The sequence below is a fragment of the Physcomitrium patens genome, chromosome 5, assembly GCF_059467195.1.
Source record: "Physcomitrium patens ecotype Gransden chromosome 5, ASM5946719v1, whole genome shotgun sequence".
NCBI lineage: Eukaryota > Viridiplantae > Streptophyta > Bryopsida > Funariales > Funariaceae > Physcomitrium > Physcomitrium patens.
The window spans coordinates 20,649,110-20,667,339 of record NC_143414.1 but is presented as its reverse complement, the minus strand read 5'-3'; the positions used below and the strand labels follow the sequence as shown (position 1 = coordinate 20,667,339).

The window sequence follows — 18,230 nt, the reverse complement described above, 5'->3', positions numbered from 1 at the left end:
AAAGATAAACATCAATTGTTAGATGTTGATTTTGAAAGAAGATAATTGATTGTCATGAGTTGAAATAAGAATTTCTTTAAAATTTTATGGAAATGAAGCATATAAAGTAGAAATATTTTCACTCAATAAATGAAATACCTTGGGAATATTATCTATACATGATTTCTAATTTAAACTTACATACTTTAAACTTCAATTTAAATTACATACTTTAAACTTAAACTTTAAGTTTGTTTTGTTACATTTTTTTTATGAAAGTATTACAGTCTAATTGCTAAATATCTTATTACAAAATTAAAAAAATTAAATATAAAATGTTAACCAAAGCTGAAATATATGATATTTAAAATATATATATATATATATATATATATATTGTAAAAAAAAATTATTCATGATATGAAATCAGTTGATTATTGTAATAATGATTGATAGAACAACAAAATTATTGTTTTAGTACTTAATTAATCTATTAAGCATGACTATGAATTTAAAGATGAAATGTTAAAAAAGTTTAATTTCTACTTTTAACATCTTAAAAAGGATTTTTTGATATTCAAAAAAAATAATACATATAGTATTAGTTTCAGATATTAAAAAAGTTAGAAAAAATTACCATAGTTTGTTATTTACTTGTAATAGCTGTTATACAAAGTATTAATTAAGAAAACCACTATTCCAAAATGCACTGACAAAAATTTAAAGATAATATATTATTTATCAGATATACTATATAAGATAATTTCAGGTATTTTAAATAAACAAACATTTTTTTCTTACATTGTATTAATGATACACAATATTTATTAAAAAAAATATTCAAATTTCTTATAGTTTTAATAATAGATCTTCTTATATGATGTTAAAGAAATCTATTAAAATAAGCTCTTAAGATATTTTTTACTTAAAATGTATTGCAAAAAAAAAAGTCATATTGTGCATGAAGAATACATAATCTTACTTTATCTTTTGGTATATGTAAATATCTTTTGGAATATAAAATTTTTTGATAACTTTTTTAAAAAATAGACTATTTATTATAATTTTAAAAAAGTAATATAGTCAATTAGAATATTTTTAAAATTTCCATAAAAATATACAAAGTCAACAGAAATATTAATTTATACAAACTAAAGATGAATTTATTTTAATTTTAAAAGAAATATAAATTTTTAAATTATAAAATATAATTTTTTTTTTTTATTTTAAAGATATTAATCTCTACATGAGATATTTGGGAAGTCTTTTTTATTTTAAAATTTGAAAAGTAATAATATTCTTTGTATTAGTATAAATTGAAATAAATTTATAAGCATCTTTTTAAAATGATTCTATTTTAAAGATAAATCTTTAATGTTAAAAAAAATATTCATAAGATAAAAATTAAACTTTTATTTTCTAAAATAAAAAGAATAATAGAATAAAAATGGAATGAAATAAAAACTATGAACTTTATTTAATTTTAATAACATTAGTCTTATGAAAAGTCCAATTATTTCTTCTTCTTCTTTTTAATTCTTTAAAAATTTGATATATATTGTAAAAAATTTATGAATTTTATTTCTAAATTTTGGAATATTATATATAGACTCATAAATGCACCACAAATTGGTTTTCAACATCTAATGAATGACATTTTTTGAAAATTTTTAGAAATTTTTTATAATTTTTTATTTGATTTTTTTTAATCTACTCTTAGAGTAGAAAAAAAAAAACATTAACTTGGTAGTTAGAATTTTTATCAAGAACTTTTTTAAAGCTACAAATTTATTTACATGTTTGACTTGTAAAGACAAACTAGAGTGGAACAAAGAAATTGAAGTAGCATTTAAAGCTTTGAAGATAGCTTTTACTAAAACACCAATCTTGTATTGCATTGACTTTTGTGAGACATTTTTTTATGGAAATTTTAAATTATTTAAAAAAAAATTAATGGTCTAATTATTTTTTAAAAATAACCTAATCTAATATTTATTACAAAGATTAAACTTTGATATTTAAAATATATATCTTATTAAATAATCAAAAACATGAATTTAGACAAACATAGTAAAGAAAGTATGGCTTTGTGAAACTAATAAAACAAAAAAGATCAAGATAAATATATTCTTATAGTCTCAAAGTATTAAAAGAGCTAATATTGAATATAAGAAATTAAAAGATCTTACTTTAAGACCAAACTACAATAAGGTCATAGAGAAGATTTAGGTTGGTTTTAATCTTGTTATAACATGTATTTAAAAAAACAATTCTAAAAATTTAACTTAATATTTTTACAAAAAAATATCTTTATAATCTACATCAATTAATTTCTACTAAAATCTATTTTAGTGCATGTATTCATATATATATATATATATATATATATATATATCACAATATTTTAATATTTAGAAGTCAAAAAGATTATTCTTAGTACAATATAAACATAAAGTAAAATAATTTATTGTATAAATAGTAAAATTATTTTTTTGAATTAAAGAATTTATATTGCATTGCATGTGGTTGTTACAAAGCTCATGGATTATATTATTTAAATATTAAAATTTTTAAAAAAAATTATAAAGCGTACAAAATTCTATTGAGAGTTTTCAAATTTTAATGTTGAAAATTTTATTTTTAATACTTTAAATGAATAAGTTTTTTTAAACTTGTAATTGCACTAATATTTATTAAAACTTAAGATCGACTAGCACACAATGTAAAGATCATTCTTCAAATACTAAGGACATTTATAAGAATATGGTTTATAGATTTACAAATATTATTATACCATATTAAAGAATAATTATATATTCATGCAAAAAAAAAATCTATTAATTGACATTCTACATATTATATATATATATATATATATATATATATATATATGCATACATACATACAACATTTTTATTTATCATTAATGTTATTAACTATGAAATTATCATTATTATTTATTGTTATTATACCACATTGTATATTTTATATCAATAAGTAAATAATTAAACATGATTATTTGCATAGTTAATAATATGTTTCATTAAATTTTTGTTTATCTATGATTGTAAGAAATAGTTAATAATATGTTTCATTAAATAGAAATATTTTTAAATTTATATAGAAATTATATAATTTTCTTTTTTGAAAGAATTCAATTTAATTCACACATGAGGTCTAAGTTTGTATAAAAGTGTACTTAATTGTTGAGGTTTCTATATGCACGTTTGTGATTTGTGTATGTCTTTTTTCTTTTTTTTCTTTTTTTTCTTATTTAAATGTTTGTGGGTCTCTAATATATTTATTCTATTCTTGTGGTAAATTTGTTCAACTTGTCACAACCAGACATATTTGTAAATTTGTTCTTACAAAGTGCATCTAATCAATATTCCTTGAGTTTAACACATTAAGCCATAGAATAATAAAACATAATCCTTTTACATGAAAATAGTCTCTTTATTTTAAGTATCTAGTAGATCAGTATCTGAAAACAGTTTGAATCTCTAGGAATTTTTGCAAAACATATCAAAATACTGTTTACATCAGATGTTCAAACTTTTTAGCCTGTCTTATTTAAACACAATCTGTATTTAAAAAATCAAGAGAGTATATTTAAGATCAATCAATAGCTTTGTGAAAATTAAGTTTTTGATGCTATTCATTTTCAACAATATTAACATGATTTTGCTTCACATAAAAATCTCATAACTTGTATAATATCCTAAAGGCCATTTCTGAGCATGTAATACAAAAAAAATTATCACAAGACATGTAAAATATGTATTACTTTGTAATTAAATTTCAGTAATAATAACACTGTTTAGGTATTAAGAACTCATGAAATAAATAGAAAATAAATAAAACATAAAAACCATGTACATACATACATATTTGGTTGTTTTTTAAGTGCGAAATAATTATCTACTCAAGTGAAGCATTAATTCGTGCTTTATATTAAAGAAATTTGTCAATAGCCAATACAAAAAAAAAAATTAAAACTAAAACTTCAGCTGTCAAATCAAAAAAACGAAGAGCTCATTCTTTGAGAAATTTAGACACATAAAGAGAGAGATTAGCAATGCTATTTCATGCTCATTCATGCAAGATTAATATGATTTCAAACTCTAGATGTCTGGTGTGGACATTTGATGTTGACTTGGTGTTAGAGAGAGCTTGAGAGACTTGAGGAAGTCCGGTCATTCTTATGTTGTTACAGATGCACATTGATAGAAATAATAAAAGGTTATGAAAAGGATATTGTTAGTCTTTAATGTAGTACAAAAACCAATGGAAAAAGACCTTTCCAAATACAACTAATTCTTCCATGCAATTCCAGTGTTACACGTTTTCCCAAGAGATTCATGTCCAATACAATACATGGCCTAGAGCAGAAATCAAGAATTGCTTCTTTACTCCTGCTCTGATATGGAACTCTCGCAGCCTCCAACTGCCACCAGATTCAATTAAGACCACATTACAAAGACTCTGCAATGACGGTTGGGCAAAGGCCATTACTGAACCTTAAAATTCTGTCTCCAACAAACCGTCAATGAGTCCAAAATCCATTGCCTGCATTCACCATGAGGGACGTCAATATCTCGGTTATGAGGTTCTGAGAGAGGGAAAAGAAACACACTTCAACGAAACTCAAACATTACAACATAAGCACAGCATCTATACAAAAATCACGATTGCAAGAGCTTTAAAAAAACCGAGAGAAAGACAAAAGAAAAGTCACAGTTTTGGTGAATTGGTCCAAGTTTAAATATTTGTAGTTAAGCTTTATGTACCTCGGCCGCAGAAAAAAAGTAATCTCGCTCTGTAAATTTCCGCACTCTTTCCAAAGGTTGATTGCAGAAGATAGAATACATCTGGTCTATTTTCTGCAGTGATTCTTGTTCATCAGTACTATTCAAAATGACGATGTCTAGAACCAATCCACTAGTGCTTAAAATCAAACGAATCCAGAATAGTAGAGAAACTAGCACTGAAATGACTTACATCACGAGAGGACATTACTTCGTTCACTTGCCTTCTAACATCGTCCGCAGTTCCCTGTCAAACAACAAACCCCAAAAAGCATGAAGGGTGTTATACAAAGACACGACAAAAATAAATGGCTGCCAGCTGCAGCAAAACTGCCCAGATCAACAGGAAGAGAATTATCACACATGTTGCAAGACTAACGGGACGGCACAATTGATTAAGACTGTAAAGGTGATAATCAGAACGAAGATAACGGCCTAAGAGGACGGAAAACATTAAAATGAAGGAGAACAAATACGGTCCGGAGTCAAGGCATGATTGAATTTGTATAATTTCTGCTTAGCAACCGTGAGGATAAAAATAGTTGAGAAGTGATACCCCACACCCTCCTTGCGGTTGATGAATCATAATACGAGCATTTGGCATTGCGAAACGCTTGCCCTTCTTGCCTCCTGCAAGAAGCAACGCGCCCTGGCTAGCAGCTATACCAAAGCATACAGTGCTAACATCTGGCTTTATCTGTGTTGACAAAAACAATCCACACTAGTAAGAGAGTCTGTAGTTCAAACTGAAAGTGTTACAGGTTTCCAATAACTTCATCAAAAGTAGCGGAGCTTTCCACAACCAGCATCGACTTGATTTCAGAAAGAAATGCATACTTGTAATGGACGAACTATGTAAACAATAAATGAGAGACTTACCCATTGCATTGCATCATATATGGCCATAATTGAATAAGTGCTTCCACCTGGACAATTGATGTACATCTGCACTTTCCAGAAACTTGCATGAGAGACTTGTAATTGGCATATCGAAACCGCAACTAACTTTTCCCCGCATGAGGATATACTCTAAACCACAACCAAAGTGCACAACAAAGCAGACGCCAACTGAAGTGATAGTAAAAAAAAAAAAAAAAAAAAAAAACTCATACATCGCTCAAGACTACAACACCAAACTCTGGAATGTATCGGTAGGTGAACTAACTTTAATCTCCTCCTCATCGTTGATAGCTGCTAGGGTCAAAAGCTTGGAAACGACCGACTGTGCCACCTGCCGAAGCAAAACCAGCCAACGGAATTTCAATTTAGTTAGCTCCTTCCTTTATACTAAAACTTCCCCTGGAGTGGAAAAGTCTCAAATAACTCAAAGATGCAGTCCAACACAACAACACATACCTCAGAATTCACCGGTGATCCTACGAATATAATTCGATTACGAAACATAAGAGTACTCAAGTCCACGGGCCCGGAAGGGGTGAGAACGGCAGGCATCATAGGCGGTGCGCCCTTCTTCGCAGCCCTAATATTATACTTATTTTCAGCAGTGACAGCCAAACATCTCCTGGAGCTCACAGCACATCCAGGGTTCACCTGGGTCACAGCCCGTTCCACTGTGTATCCATTGTTCCTTCCAAACCCCTGGAAAACTCCCAATTCTGAGCCCTGCGCATGCAACGCCGAACCCAGCTGAGTCGTCATAGCCATCTGCAACGATTATCCTGCAAGCTCGCAATACAATCCCAAATCCTGACGCGATAACTCTGCTGCCAAAACCAAGCCTCGACGATACCCTGCCCTAGAGTCTCTCTCCACTTCTTCATCCCCAGTCCACATACATCCATTCACGTTTATCTTTGCGTTGGCGGTTGCGTTTACTTTATCCGTCGTTTCCACAGCGGCACTCATTTCCACTTTCACTTTTGCGTCCATTCATACTTGAGTCTGTCATCGTATTGTCTGCCAAGTTCATTGTTGTTGTTACGTTGCAGAAGAGCTTTAGTTGTCTCCGCCATAGCCAGCCACCCATTTTCAATACTTTGCTAGAATCTTGTGGTATCTCTCGTATTCGTCGAGGTGCGTCAGCGCGGCCGGGCCAAGGGTCGCAGAGGGTTTGCTTACAGGTATAGAGCGGTTTCAAGACTTGGAGCGTGTATTGAAGTAGGCTCTCGTGTGTATCTCGTTGGGCTGTGGAAGCTCTCGTTGTTGTTGTGGAGCGTTAATTGTCTCTTTTCCTCGCTTGGAAGTAGTTCTATCCTCTGGAAGGAAGCGACCAATTTTTGATCGATAGATTTGGGATGTTCTAATTTCGACATTTGGATTAGGGCTTATAAATACAGAAGTAAGTCATTGGAACTTATTTCGTCCTCGTCCAGTGCAAGTAACAGGAAAGGAGAGCAGGAAAAAGGGCGTGGCAGGATCTTTGTGATTTTCTGGTAGTGAGTTGCTACAGAACTTACATGTTTGGAGCATAGTTTGTCTTTGCTGAGCACTAGGGTTTGGTTTTTCTTTTTATGAGAAGCTCTCGCTCGACCCACATCGGATATAGCTTGTAGATATTTTCTTGCCTTAAACGATGTTGGCATCACCCGGACACTCTCCACGCCATATTGAACCCCCTTCGCCATCCCCGAGCACAGATAGCAGAGCAGGCTATGACGCTCTAGCGTTAGCCTCCACTTCTGACCGTAAATTGGGGTTTACGTCTGCTGCAAGGAAACGGAAAAACTCGCAAATTCCACTGGACGAAGATACCTATGTTGCTGCGATTGAGCAAATCATTGAGCGAGACTTTTTTCCTGATATACCCAAGCTTCGCAATCGATTGGAGTGGTTGGAGGCTGTTCGAAGCGGTGATCCTGTGATCATTCGTGATGCTCAAATGAACATCATCCGCAGGAGGAGGGAGAAAGCAAGGGAAGATGGGGAGAGAGACGGAACTCCTTCTACTAACATACCGGATACCCCAGCCTCGATGATATCCGGCCTAGCAAGTCCTGCAGTTTCATTGCGCTCAGCAGCCTCGCCTTCTGTGTCAGGCCTATTCCCGCCTACAGGTAGCGCGCGTGACGTCGATAATGGACCTTCCGTAGATGTAAATATGAAGCTTGATGACTTCTTGAGAAAGTATACCAGCGAAGACAACGCTAGTTTTTCCAAGATATTAGAAAAGGTGAATAAGCAGCGGAAGCAGAAGTATGAGTTTCTGAATGAGAAAGGACTTGTGGATCCGAATTTGCGAATCGAGAATGCAAGTAAGCTTTCTGATCCTTCATTATCACTTTTTTGAAAGTTTTTTAACAAGTAGTGTGTAGTCGCTGCTGGTTATTGTTTCCCCTGTACCATATCTCAACAAAGAATATCTCAATTCAACCTTGAGAGAAAGTTTCTGACTGGCTGATAATCAAAATTCTCATCCCCGTATCATGAGCACCAGATGTCACGGGTTCCTGTGCACATGAAGGTTCCCATTGCGTAGGTTACTTTAGATGGATACTGGGTTTTGCAATGGAACAACGCCTTCTTCGTTAAACTGTTGTATTGATTTAACTTGGGGTTATACCTCAACTGCACCGAAAGTTAGCCTGGCTTCTGTCGTCAACGTGTTATCAGTTGATGTGAACATTTGTGATGTCATATGTGCTGGCCCTTCTGGATATGGTCCCTCCAAAATCTATGCGAAATCCAATAGGACGTACTTTACTGAAATTTAGTATAATATTTTGTTTGTAGACACAGTGGTTTCTCACTCTATGCGAGCAGCTGGCTGAGTGTTTCTCATTGTGTATTGAATTATTATCCTTTCGCATATGTTGGCTGACAAGCTTGTATCCCTCGTGTTGGTATTGTTTGTACAGATGACCGTGTCACTGATGGATTTGGAACTTCTAATCAGCCCTTTGCGACTCTGGATACTTGGAAGTACAGGGCTAAGAATCTGCTCATGTACGATTCTGCTGAAAGGGAAGATGTTCCTTTAACGCAAGCGGAAAAGGAGGAGCTTGTAGAAGGCCCTCCGAAGTCTATCGAAATGAAGAACACTCGTTTTCACGGTAAGATGTTCGACTCAAAAGTACGAGAAGAAGATACTGTGGCGATATTGTACACTCCAGTTGCAGGTGGAACTCCCCAAGCGTGGCCGTTTGCTCAACGGGATGCAGAGAGAGCTCGCAAAAGATATGACCTTGAAGATCTGAGAAAAACTCCACAAGCGCTTGACAGCCAGTCAAAAGGAGTTGGACATCCTGGTGCTGGATACAGTTATGTGGCAACTCCCTCGCCCGCTCCAGGAGTGGATGAATCCCCTTTCATGACATGGGGAGAGATTGAAGGAACGCCTTTAAGGTTAGAAATAGAAGATACTCCAGTAGGCATTGGTGGGAATGGAGATGGACCCCATTTTAAAATCCCTGCTCCACCAACTAGAGATGCAAGGGCGCATGCTCTCTCTAGAGATGCAGCTCGGAGCCTGAGGGAAAAGGCCAAGTTTCGTTCGTCCAGATTTTCTCCATCGCCTGGAAGAGGTCCCGGGCAGGCAAGCCCGGCACCGGGATTTTCTGCTGCAGCACAGAAATTTATGAACAAGGCTATGGCGAAATCGTCATCATCTGTCGATGCAAGGTTGAGAGCTAGCTATGGGGGTAGTACTACCCCAGGTACTCCACGACTGGCTCAGAATGCTGTACGCTCGAGGTCAGCAAGCGTCTTCAGCCGTGATGGTAGTCTTCCTCTGCGATCACCCTCTGTGCAGCCCTCTTAGCTGTGAACTGATGATTCTAAGTCTTCATCTCAAAGGGGTTGAGCAGGGTTCGTTCATTTTGAATTATCAAATGAAACAAAGCCCGTTGTAACTTGTATCAATAATTCCGGTCACCAGTGTTTAGTTAGACTGTTATAGACTATCTGACTTTTATTGTGTATTGAGCAATTTTATGGTATTACATTTCAGCCTTGACCTCGTCACCAAGGTACTGCTGTGTCGTATGGTTTTATTCAAACAATTTGTAGTTCAAAGAGGTTGAGACTGAGCCATACACTCTAATTGATCAGAAAACATTCAGGATTTCCAGCTTTACTCTCATACTCATAGTATACTGAATTGCATGCAAGGATTATTCTGTCATGGTTATGACAACTAGGTAATTTTTCTTGTGCAGATCAATGTAGTTGTCTATAATTCATTGCTAGGCTTTTCTTAAATTTCAAGAGCAAATTAACAATAGAATGGTTACACAAGACTGGGTTTGACAGTACACTTGCTCTCAAGAAGACAAGGACGTACTTCACTAAATCGTGGTACAGCATGGATGCCTGTGAGACTTATGTACACAGCAAAAGGACAGGAATAGTCCAAGCAATATTCATCATTATTTGGATTAACAATTAGTTGACATGGCACAGGCAAAAAAATTATCATAAGACTAGTGAATATGGCCATGATTTATTTATAATCAGATGTATGAATGAGCAGTCGATGAAATGAAGAAATACTACAACTACTGGTTATCTGGTTGCGTTGCCTTCCAGGAACTCTTTACATTCAAAACTAAGGAGCATTCCAAAGAGCAAGGCCCCAGTAATCCTGTCTACATTTCTAGTAACTCGACATGTACAAGTGATGCCGGCTGGAGGAAAAAACAAAATTCATGCCCACGATGACAGTTGCAACTATTCAATCTACAAAATGCTCGGAAGGAGCATGGTTTCAATTTCTTCCAATGTCCGGCCCTTTGTCTCCACAACATTCTGTTTCACGAACAGAGCAGCACTGAAACAAATCGTTGTGAACAGCGTGTAAAGAATGCTTACGCCAAGAGTTTTGAGAAATTGAAGAAACGTCAAACCCACCAAGAAATTTGCTACCTGCAGATTTGCATGTACCATCGGTTTAAAAAACTTGAAAATTAAAAGTTAACCACAGAATGGACAACCACTATCAGAATGGGTCGACATCCATTACTCTGCAATATCAACAAGGATCAACCTACCTCGTCCATAGAGCGAGTTATGTGTATAGAATTTATTTGCAAAACCTCACCATCAATGAAAAAACGAATTAACCAAACCAATTTTCCTAATTTTTTATGTTAATAAAAACTTGACCTGCACGCAGAAGGCTAGAAAACAGCCAAGGCTTACCCAATGAGTACACATTGCAACAGCCATTCCCTTTGCCCGAATCCGATCAGGGAAGATCTCTGGGAGTAGCAAGGCAGGCACAGGCCCTGCCCCCAAAGCAAACATGAAGACATACCTGAGCCAAAAGAGATATGAAAAACACCTCAGGATCTGAAAATCCAAAAATATCACACCCACGTACTAGACCATTTGGCTGCATATACTGCGCGGTTCTAATATTTTATCTACTGCCGATTCCATTGCTACGTTAGTGTCTATCTTATAAATCTGTCTATTAAAGACTTAAGTAATCAGAAACATGATATTTAAATACGTGATAGATATTCGTCTACCCAAAACCTTCTGTCAGTAAAGGATGATCCGTACAGTTAAATCAAAGCAAAAATACTTACAGCAGAGTTCCCAAAAGAGCTGCAGATGCACGAGCTGACGCAAATGCAGGCACTGCGGCAATAAAAGCTTGGAGTCCCATCGCCAAACCCTGCGTTCGAGAACAGAGTTGCATTCACTAATAAATTATTTACTTACATAAATAAATAAATAAACGTTTGGTAAAAAGTATCTTAGACATACAGAATTCAAAACACGTACAGTTCGACAACCTCCATCAATGCCCAACTCTTACTGACTTTGGCAAACGAATTAGGATTCCAATAACCGGCCCGCATACCAGGAGCACTAAACCTTACCATGCCTGAAAAGCTCATAATCATGAGACTCCGTCGACCAAGTGAATCCATCAAATACGCAGCCACAAATGATGCTGTCACATTAAACCACAAAATTTTAGTTACAAGTATTCATATCTTGAAAATCATAATTTTCCAGTGAAAAGTGTAAATAATAATAATAATAATAAATATTAAAAACCAAAAAATAATAATGAGAAATATCACGAAGCACAGTCGAATTATACAAATACCCATCAAATTAACGACTCCAACCATAACGCTAGCAGCCACATCTGAAGTCATCCCTGCTTGTCGAAAGACTGTCGATGAAAAATAGAAGACCGCATTGACCCCTGCAAACTGTTGAAAAGCAAATAGAGCAGCACCAATTGTCACCACTGCCTCACAAATTCCACCCCAAACCCATGATAAAGGTCAGACATGTCTCTATAATTACCCTAAGTTATCCAGTTTCGAAACATGCTCAACAGAGATGCACATGACTGGTGCTCAATAGGTCCAGTCCCTCATGAAGTACTAAAAAACCTAATCCAAGATAGGGCTTTAAAAATGCACTCAGTACTGCTCCATAAGTACCTTTAATGTATCTGGGATCTGCTAAGGCCATCCATGATGTCGTGCCATTGTCTTGAGTTTGCTCATTACGAATCAAGTCAGCCATAGCTTGTTTTACGTGTGAAGGACCCCAAAGTCTTTCCAACTCGTGCTCTGCTTCAGCTATTCTGCCAATCTGCAAAATCCAAGAAACCAATAAAATATCAGAGGATAATTTACAGCCCCAGGTTTGGCGGGAGTGACCTAATCATTAATCATAAAACTTCGATTCTGTGAGATTTTATTAAGAAGATTCTACTGGTATTTAAGAAATTCCGTGGTTTTTGAATAAAGAATTAAATAAGAGTATCGAGTCACTGGGCAGTATAATTAGGCACCTTAAAGAGCCAACGCGGGCTTTCTGCGCACCATTCCATTCCAATAGCGAGCATAATAGCAGGTATTACTGCAATCCAAAAGCATGTCCTCCACCTAGATTGCATCTGTAGACTTAGTGAATCGATCTTGTACGCCATTCACAAGACTCCGTTCATCAAGACTGACACAGTCAACTATGAATAATGGGCTCAGTAAAATATAAAAAAATACAAAATACAAAATACAAAATCACTGGTCGCAAATTATTCACATAAACAATGTTTAAGGATTAAGTCCAAACTTAACAGCTCTAGTACAGAAGCTTACCATCCAGGAATCGAGTGAGCAGGAAGACCGGCAACTAAAGATGCGAGAATACCAATGCAAGTGGCAATTTGGATAAAACTACCGTACGTGCCTCGCACAGATGTGGGTGATATCTGCAACAGGTGACACATTTCAGAATACAGAAACAATAAGAGAATTAGGTTAAGAATAAGTCAAAATGAGGAATAAAACGAGCTTTACCTCAGAAACATACATTGCTGTTACCGGACCGGACAACCCTAATCCTAGCCCGACAATGAAGCGTCCCAAAATCATAGCTCCAACATGTGTGGAGACCGCACTGCAAAAATACAAAAGACAGGAAGAAAGATGTTTTCGTCAATTTCTGAAACAGTAATCCTTTCTCATCTGTAAACAATGCCAACTACAGCAAATGTTGCAAGCTTAGCAAACATGGTGCAAATTTCACTCTCTGCGGTGCTGCAATTACCTGATTATAGCACCAAAAATCATAGGTATACAGCTGATTTGGAAGGCTCGCCGCCTACCGACAGCATCAGCGATTGTACCACTGAGTGCACATCCCATGAACGCACTTGCCAAACTTACACTAACCACAAAACCTGCAGAGTTTATTACCAGGAAAATCCAGTGAGTGGAAAGATCTTCCGCGCCTCTCGTGTCAAAATATCCGTGGTAAACTTGAAGTTACGTGAAGGTAGCGTCTATCTCACAAAAATTGGAAGACTAGTCATAAAAACGTAGGCAATGCAAATGATTAATGTCAAGAATAGACCTTCTAAAATTGTGTGGCCTGCAAATAATAAGTCCTTTCCTATGTGTTGAAGAGGCGCGTTCACCACTCTGCACACCAAAAACGCAAAACCCTCATACACGTTATCCGAACTCCCTACAAACTCTGCAAATGAAGAGAGAATAAAGATAGAATTTCTAGATTCCAATTGCAGCGACCGTAATCGACAAACAATAATTTCCATAATGGGACCCCTGTAAAGACATTACATAGTGATTATATTGTACAAATAAAAGTGGAAGAAAAGGTTTACCCCATGTGATATCCAAATAGAACCGCCGCTAGAATGGCAGTAACCATATGAGGAAATGATAGTCGCCATCCTGGTCCTGATGATCCAGACAGCAACGGAGCTTCCAAGTAAACTGCGGCGTGCAACAATGCGATGGTCAGTAATCACGAAGGTAGCGATCTTGGTGGACAAGCGTGATCAAGTAAAGCAACGACCCAAAACACTGATAATTTGCGGAACATTGACAAACACAGTAAGACCAGACCTGCTCCTGAATCAGTGTTCATACGTTCGACGTGAATCTCAGTGAGTGAACGTTCGCGAGACGGGAGGCGTTTGTAAGCGAATGCCGAACCAGCGTTCGTCGCTGTGGTAGAACTTACTTGATCGCTCAACATTCTTCTCAGCATCCCTGCCCGCCTAAACGGCACGCACTGTTTAGCTTGCCCTCAGTTCCCTCCTTGGCTTCTCTGAAGTTCGCGGACTTGATCACAGTTAGAAGTAGGAGAAATATCCTGCACCACCTTTAAACTTTCAGCAAATACGTCAAAAGTGGACGTATATTCTCGTGCTCAAATTCTAACAGGCATGGATACTGGGGAACGATATCGTGCCCCAACTTGAACAAACGGACAAAAGCACCAGATCTGTTTCACTGTAAAGAAACATAGTACAGCATTCCTCAAACAGTGCATCACTTGCCAACATTCCGAAAAAACGAAAACAGAACTGATTGCCCCGACGAATTCTATTTTCAACCTCTCTACGCTTCTCTTGGCAGTACTTTATGAAAAGCGTAAGACAAAGTTCTCTATCATTGAAGCGGTCCACCACTTCCCTGTAACCAGACATTCGCCTTCACTACAGGTACATGGCAATCACTCACCGACCAACTATTGCAAAATAAATAATAGAAATAAGTAATCAATCAAAGAGATGGGAACGAAAACGATAACTACCTAAAATAATCAAAAATTACAAAAATTACAAAAATTACAAAACTAAACCAACGACCAAAAATAATGACTTCTTTCGCTGCTCATAAACACGCAGCAAATACCAATTAACACGACAAGAATGAGAAAGAAACATGCATGCAATCGACCTCACACCCAGAAACCAAGTCCACCGCAGCTATGGTTGCCTCGGATTAACATAGAAGAGTTCTGGCCTAAAGAGCATGGAGAAGGGAGGGAAACCGAGCAAACAAACCAAACAGCGAGCACAAGAGGACGAAGGTGCAGACCACAGAAACCTTATTACACTGCCATGATAAACGAGCCCAGAATCTGTGAACCCCGACCCCAAGAAATCTCACGGAGGGCCAATCAGCGCCAGTGGAGACAGGCGTGCGAAAGCGGTGATTGAGTCGCTCAAGGGACCGAAGAGCCTGCAGGGGAAGGGGGGGGGGAGCGGATAAAGAGGGAAAGAGAGAGAAGAAAGGCGGAGGGGGGGAGGGGGTGGAGCAAGAATTCGACAGCAAGAAAAGGGGGGGGGGGATCCGGGCCCATGTGAGCCCCGCATCGAGATCGCAATGGTAATGCTGCAATCAACCTGGACCCGACCTGACTGACACTGATTGGCACGAGACACGACACCCACCCACTCTCTCACAGGGAGAAGAAGAAGGGGGGATGATACTATGGCACGACGGCACGGCACAGCCAAACCCCAACACCACCACCCCCCCCCACTGCCCTCGTGGCACCCCCAGGTGGCGCCCTCTCAGCGCCCTTGCCACCTGGCGCTACCATATTCACGGGACCCCCTTTTTATTGGCATGCTGCCCGCCTGCCCACCGCTCTCTTGCAGGCGGAGAGAAGCCAGAGCTCTCCTTTGATTCCGCTCCATTCCAGCTCCCCCAATCCAACCCAACTCTCTCCCTCGCTGGTTGTGTGTGCGTGTGTGTGCTGATTTTGCTGCTGCGGCAGGGTTTTGGGAGTGAGTCCTGACCTCCAGGCCATGGTATTGTTCCGTCCTGCGTTACTGACTGCATGGCTGTGGCTGCCGTGCGGGGGCAATCGCAGCCCGGCAGGCAGCATTATTGCGGAGTTGATTTTAGTCGCACTTAGTGCCGATGGAAGAGGCATTGTTCTAATAATAATGAGAGGAAGTGGAGGAGGTGTCCGCATGATTCAACGGTGGGGACCGGCTCGCACTCTGGCATTGGGGAGTAGCAGTCGTTGTAGTGTGCGTCTCATGCCTCCCATCAGACGACGGATGGATGGATGGATGGATTCCAGGGAAACCACGGTGCTCGCCCCACTCATTCCGTCCGTCCTCCCTTCCATCGTCATCTTCATCCGTCCGTCTGTCCGTCCTCCCTACCATCTTCATCTTCATCCATCCATCCTTCCGTCCGTCCGTCCGTCCGTCCGTCCATCAGTCTTTCCCTCCATCTGCATCTTTCTTCCTTACTTCGTGCCGCCCGCCCGCCTTCTTGCCTCCCTGCCTGCCTTGTTCCATGTGTGTAGCCAGTGGGGTGGGGCGGGGTGGGGAAGCAGACACGAGCATATGAATGAATGAGGGAGCGTCTCGTCGTCGTGTCTGCCTCTGCTGGGGGGGCATAGAATGTCATATTAGTGGGGCTTTAGCGTTCCACTGTTGAGCTGCCAGCTTCATCTGCTTCTTCGTCTTCAGGACCCCTCCACTCCTCTCCTCGCCTCGCCTCGCCTCGCCTCCCCTCCCCTTCTGCTGAGATGGATTGGCCAACTGCGGGTGATCAACCCGTTCCCAATTGGTTCGCGGTCGTCTCCAATCTCCGTGGCGTTCTCAGGCGCGGGGACGGGGTTGCGTTCAGGCTTAGTTAGGGTTTGGCAGGCAGGCAGGCACGGCAGAAAGAGTATGGGAGTGCGCAGGTGACGAAGGAGATTACGTACTCAGCGACGAAGACCAGACCAGGGGAGGGGGGAGTGAATGTCCCACCGCACATGTCATGTCCTGTCCTGTCTGGTCTTGACATGCTCACAGACCACGGGGAGGAGAGAGGGGGGGGTATGTTGCTGTGCCGTTGCCACGCTGGACCATGCAACAGCACGGAAGGGTGGGTACAGGGGGGCTCCAACCAAACATTTCTCTCACCCGCTTTGTCATCATTCATTCATTCATTCCATTCCATTCCTTGTTGACCTTTCCGTTTTTTTTCTCGTCCTTTTCTCCTTATTTCCTTTCCTTGTCCTGTGCTTGCTTCAAGTGGTTTTGTTGCAATTCTTGATGGCTCTCCCCCCCTCCCCTACCCCTTCCCCGGCTGCTGCCCTGCACTCCTCTCTCCTCTCCTCTTCTCTCTCTCTCTTTATGCTTTATGCACACTCACTCCCGTCATGGAGAGGCACCCTTCCCTATTCCTTCTCCCCTCACACTTGCCACACTTGCACATGTACTTACTTTACTTACTTACTTTTCTCTTTCCTGAAAAAGCTCTCTATGTGCCCATTAATTACTACATACACATGGTCCATGTTGGAGCTTGGCACTCAAGTTTGCAACACACAAGGATGTCCCCAAACTGTACCATATCACTGTGGAAAATGATGCTATTTGTCTCCATGAAATTTGTTGAAGTGATATTCTTTCATTCAATTAAACAGGAGCAAACAAACAAAATCCGACTTTCTAGTTAAATTGATGAATAACTTTGCATGGATTCTTAGGACCATTAATTAGTAAAATGAGAATAAGAATCAAATTCACTTAACACATCATGTAATGCATTTAATGACATTTTTTCAAAAACAAATGAGATGCAATGTATCAGTGCTGGGAGGATCAAAAATTAAATTAAAAATTAAAAATCAGAACAACACAAACAGAAAAAATCACTAATTATTGAACCTTTGGAATTGTGAAACCTGCATGTATAACCTAACTTTTATTCCTGTAGTCTTATATATATATATACATATATATATAGACATATTATATAAGACAGCTTAGTAGACAAACAAAAAGAGATAAAAATGCTCTGTGATTGGCTGAATGCCTCATTGTTTTTATCAAAAGTGAAACAAAAAAGAAAAGTTAACTCAACCTTTTATCTATCAAGAATCAAGCAAAGTGTGTTAATTTTGCATTTTTGACATCTGTGCTAGATACTCTTGCAAAGGAACAGTTTCAATAATTGTTTTAATGTGTTTTCAGTCTTTGGTTCTTTATGTTCTAACTTTCTAGCTCTAAGCTACACAACACTCTCTGGTTCACAAACTCAAAATAACTCACAGTAGTCATTACATAGAACTGTCTATTTGAAATTGTGCATTGTATGCATTGTGTTCATTATGTGCATTATAAATTATGCAATAATAGCCGTTGCCTTGAGGCAAATGATATTATTGATGTGGTTGTTGCATTTTGCACATGGGAGAGCATGAGTTTGGAGGATCAATATCATCTTCCCTACAGTCCCTCCTTCT

The 18,230-nt window shown here is 38.3% G+C and overlaps 3 protein-coding genes across 10 annotated transcripts; 1 reads left to right on the top strand and 2 right to left on the bottom strand.

Moving 5' to 3' along the window:
- Window positions 1–4,208: 4,208 nt before the first annotated feature.
- On the bottom strand, window positions 4,209–6,504 carry LOC112283012 (ATP-dependent Clp protease proteolytic subunit 6, chloroplastic). The gene is made up of 7 exons (XM_024521308.3): window positions 6,144–6,504; window positions 5,953–6,018; window positions 5,667–5,732; window positions 5,344–5,484; window positions 4,981–5,034; window positions 4,770–4,862; window positions 4,209–4,548 (listed from the first exon to the last, which is right to left on the bottom strand). Exons 1-7 carry the CDS (start codon window positions 6,450–6,452, stop codon window positions 4,501–4,503), a joined length of 777 nt encoding a protein of 258 aa, XP_024377076.1. The 5' UTR covers window positions 6,453–6,504; the 3' UTR covers window positions 4,209–4,500.
- Window positions 6,505–6,808: 304 nt separating this feature from the next.
- On the top strand, window positions 6,809–9,707 carry LOC112283009 (uncharacterized). The gene is made up of 2 exons (XM_024521299.3): window positions 6,809–7,999; window positions 8,603–9,707. Exons 1-2 carry the CDS (start codon window positions 7,321–7,323, stop codon window positions 9,502–9,504), a joined length of 1,581 nt encoding a protein of 526 aa, XP_024377067.1. The 5' UTR covers window positions 6,809–7,320; the 3' UTR covers window positions 9,505–9,707.
- Window positions 9,708–10,154: 447 nt separating this feature from the next.
- LOC112283010 (putative plastidic glucose transporter 2) lies at window positions 10,155–15,313 on the bottom strand. 8 transcript variants are annotated; one of them, XM_024521302.3, is made up of 14 exons: window positions 15,077–15,313; window positions 14,087–14,336; window positions 13,843–13,954; window positions 13,572–13,639; window positions 13,266–13,398; window positions 13,016–13,115; window positions 12,815–12,927; window positions 12,508–12,601; window positions 12,152–12,305; window positions 11,806–11,952; window positions 11,573–11,646; window positions 11,276–11,364; window positions 10,884–10,998; window positions 10,155–10,607 (listed from the first exon to the last, which is right to left on the bottom strand). In XM_024521302.3, exons 2-14 carry the CDS (start codon window positions 14,229–14,231, stop codon window positions 10,422–10,424), a joined length of 1,530 nt encoding a protein of 509 aa, XP_024377070.1. In that variant the 5' UTR covers window positions 14,232–14,336; window positions 15,077–15,313; the 3' UTR covers window positions 10,155–10,421. The 8 variants fall into 8 exon arrangements, with proteins under 8 accessions (XP_024377070.1, XP_024377075.1, XP_024377071.1 ...); XM_024521307.3 differs by having other exon boundaries at window positions 10,884–10,969; window positions 15,077–15,247; XM_024521303.3 differs by lacking the exon at window positions 15,077–15,313 and adding an exon at window positions 14,927–15,055.
- Window positions 15,314–18,230: the final 2,917 nt, after the last annotated feature.

Bases quoted from the DNA above. Each gene is read 5' to 3' on its own strand.
- LOC112283010 (XM_024521302.3), bottom strand. From the start codon at position 14,231: ATGCTGAGAAGAATGTTGAGCGATCAAGTAAGTTCTACCACAGCGACG. The intron at 11,953-12,151 runs GTACTTATGGAG...TTTGTGAGGCAG, and splicing joins AGATCCCAGATACATTAAAG to TGGTGACAATTGGTGCTGCT. The intron at 10,608-10,883 runs GTAAGCCTTGGC...GCAAATCTGCAG, and splicing joins TTGCAATGTGTACTCATTGG to GTAGCAAATTTCTTGGTGGG.
- LOC112283009 (XM_024521299.3), top strand. From the start codon at position 7,321: ATGTTGGCATCACCCGGACACTCTCCACGCCATATTGAACCCCCTTCG. The intron at 8,000-8,602 runs GTAAGCTTTCTG...TTGTTTGTACAG, and splicing joins TTTGCGAATCGAGAATGCAA to ATGACCGTGTCACTGATGGA.
- LOC112283012 (XM_024521308.3), bottom strand. From the start codon at position 6,452: ATGGCTATGACGACTCAGCTGGGTTCGGCGTTGCATGCGCAGGGCTCA. The intron at 6,019-6,143 runs GTATGTGTTGTT...TTGCTTCGGCAG, and splicing joins GATCACCGGTGAATTCTGAG to GTGGCACAGTCGGTCGTTTC. The intron at 4,549-4,769 runs GTACATAAAGCT...TGGTGAATGCAG, and splicing joins ACTTTTTTTCTGCGGCCGAG to GCAATGGATTTTGGACTCAT.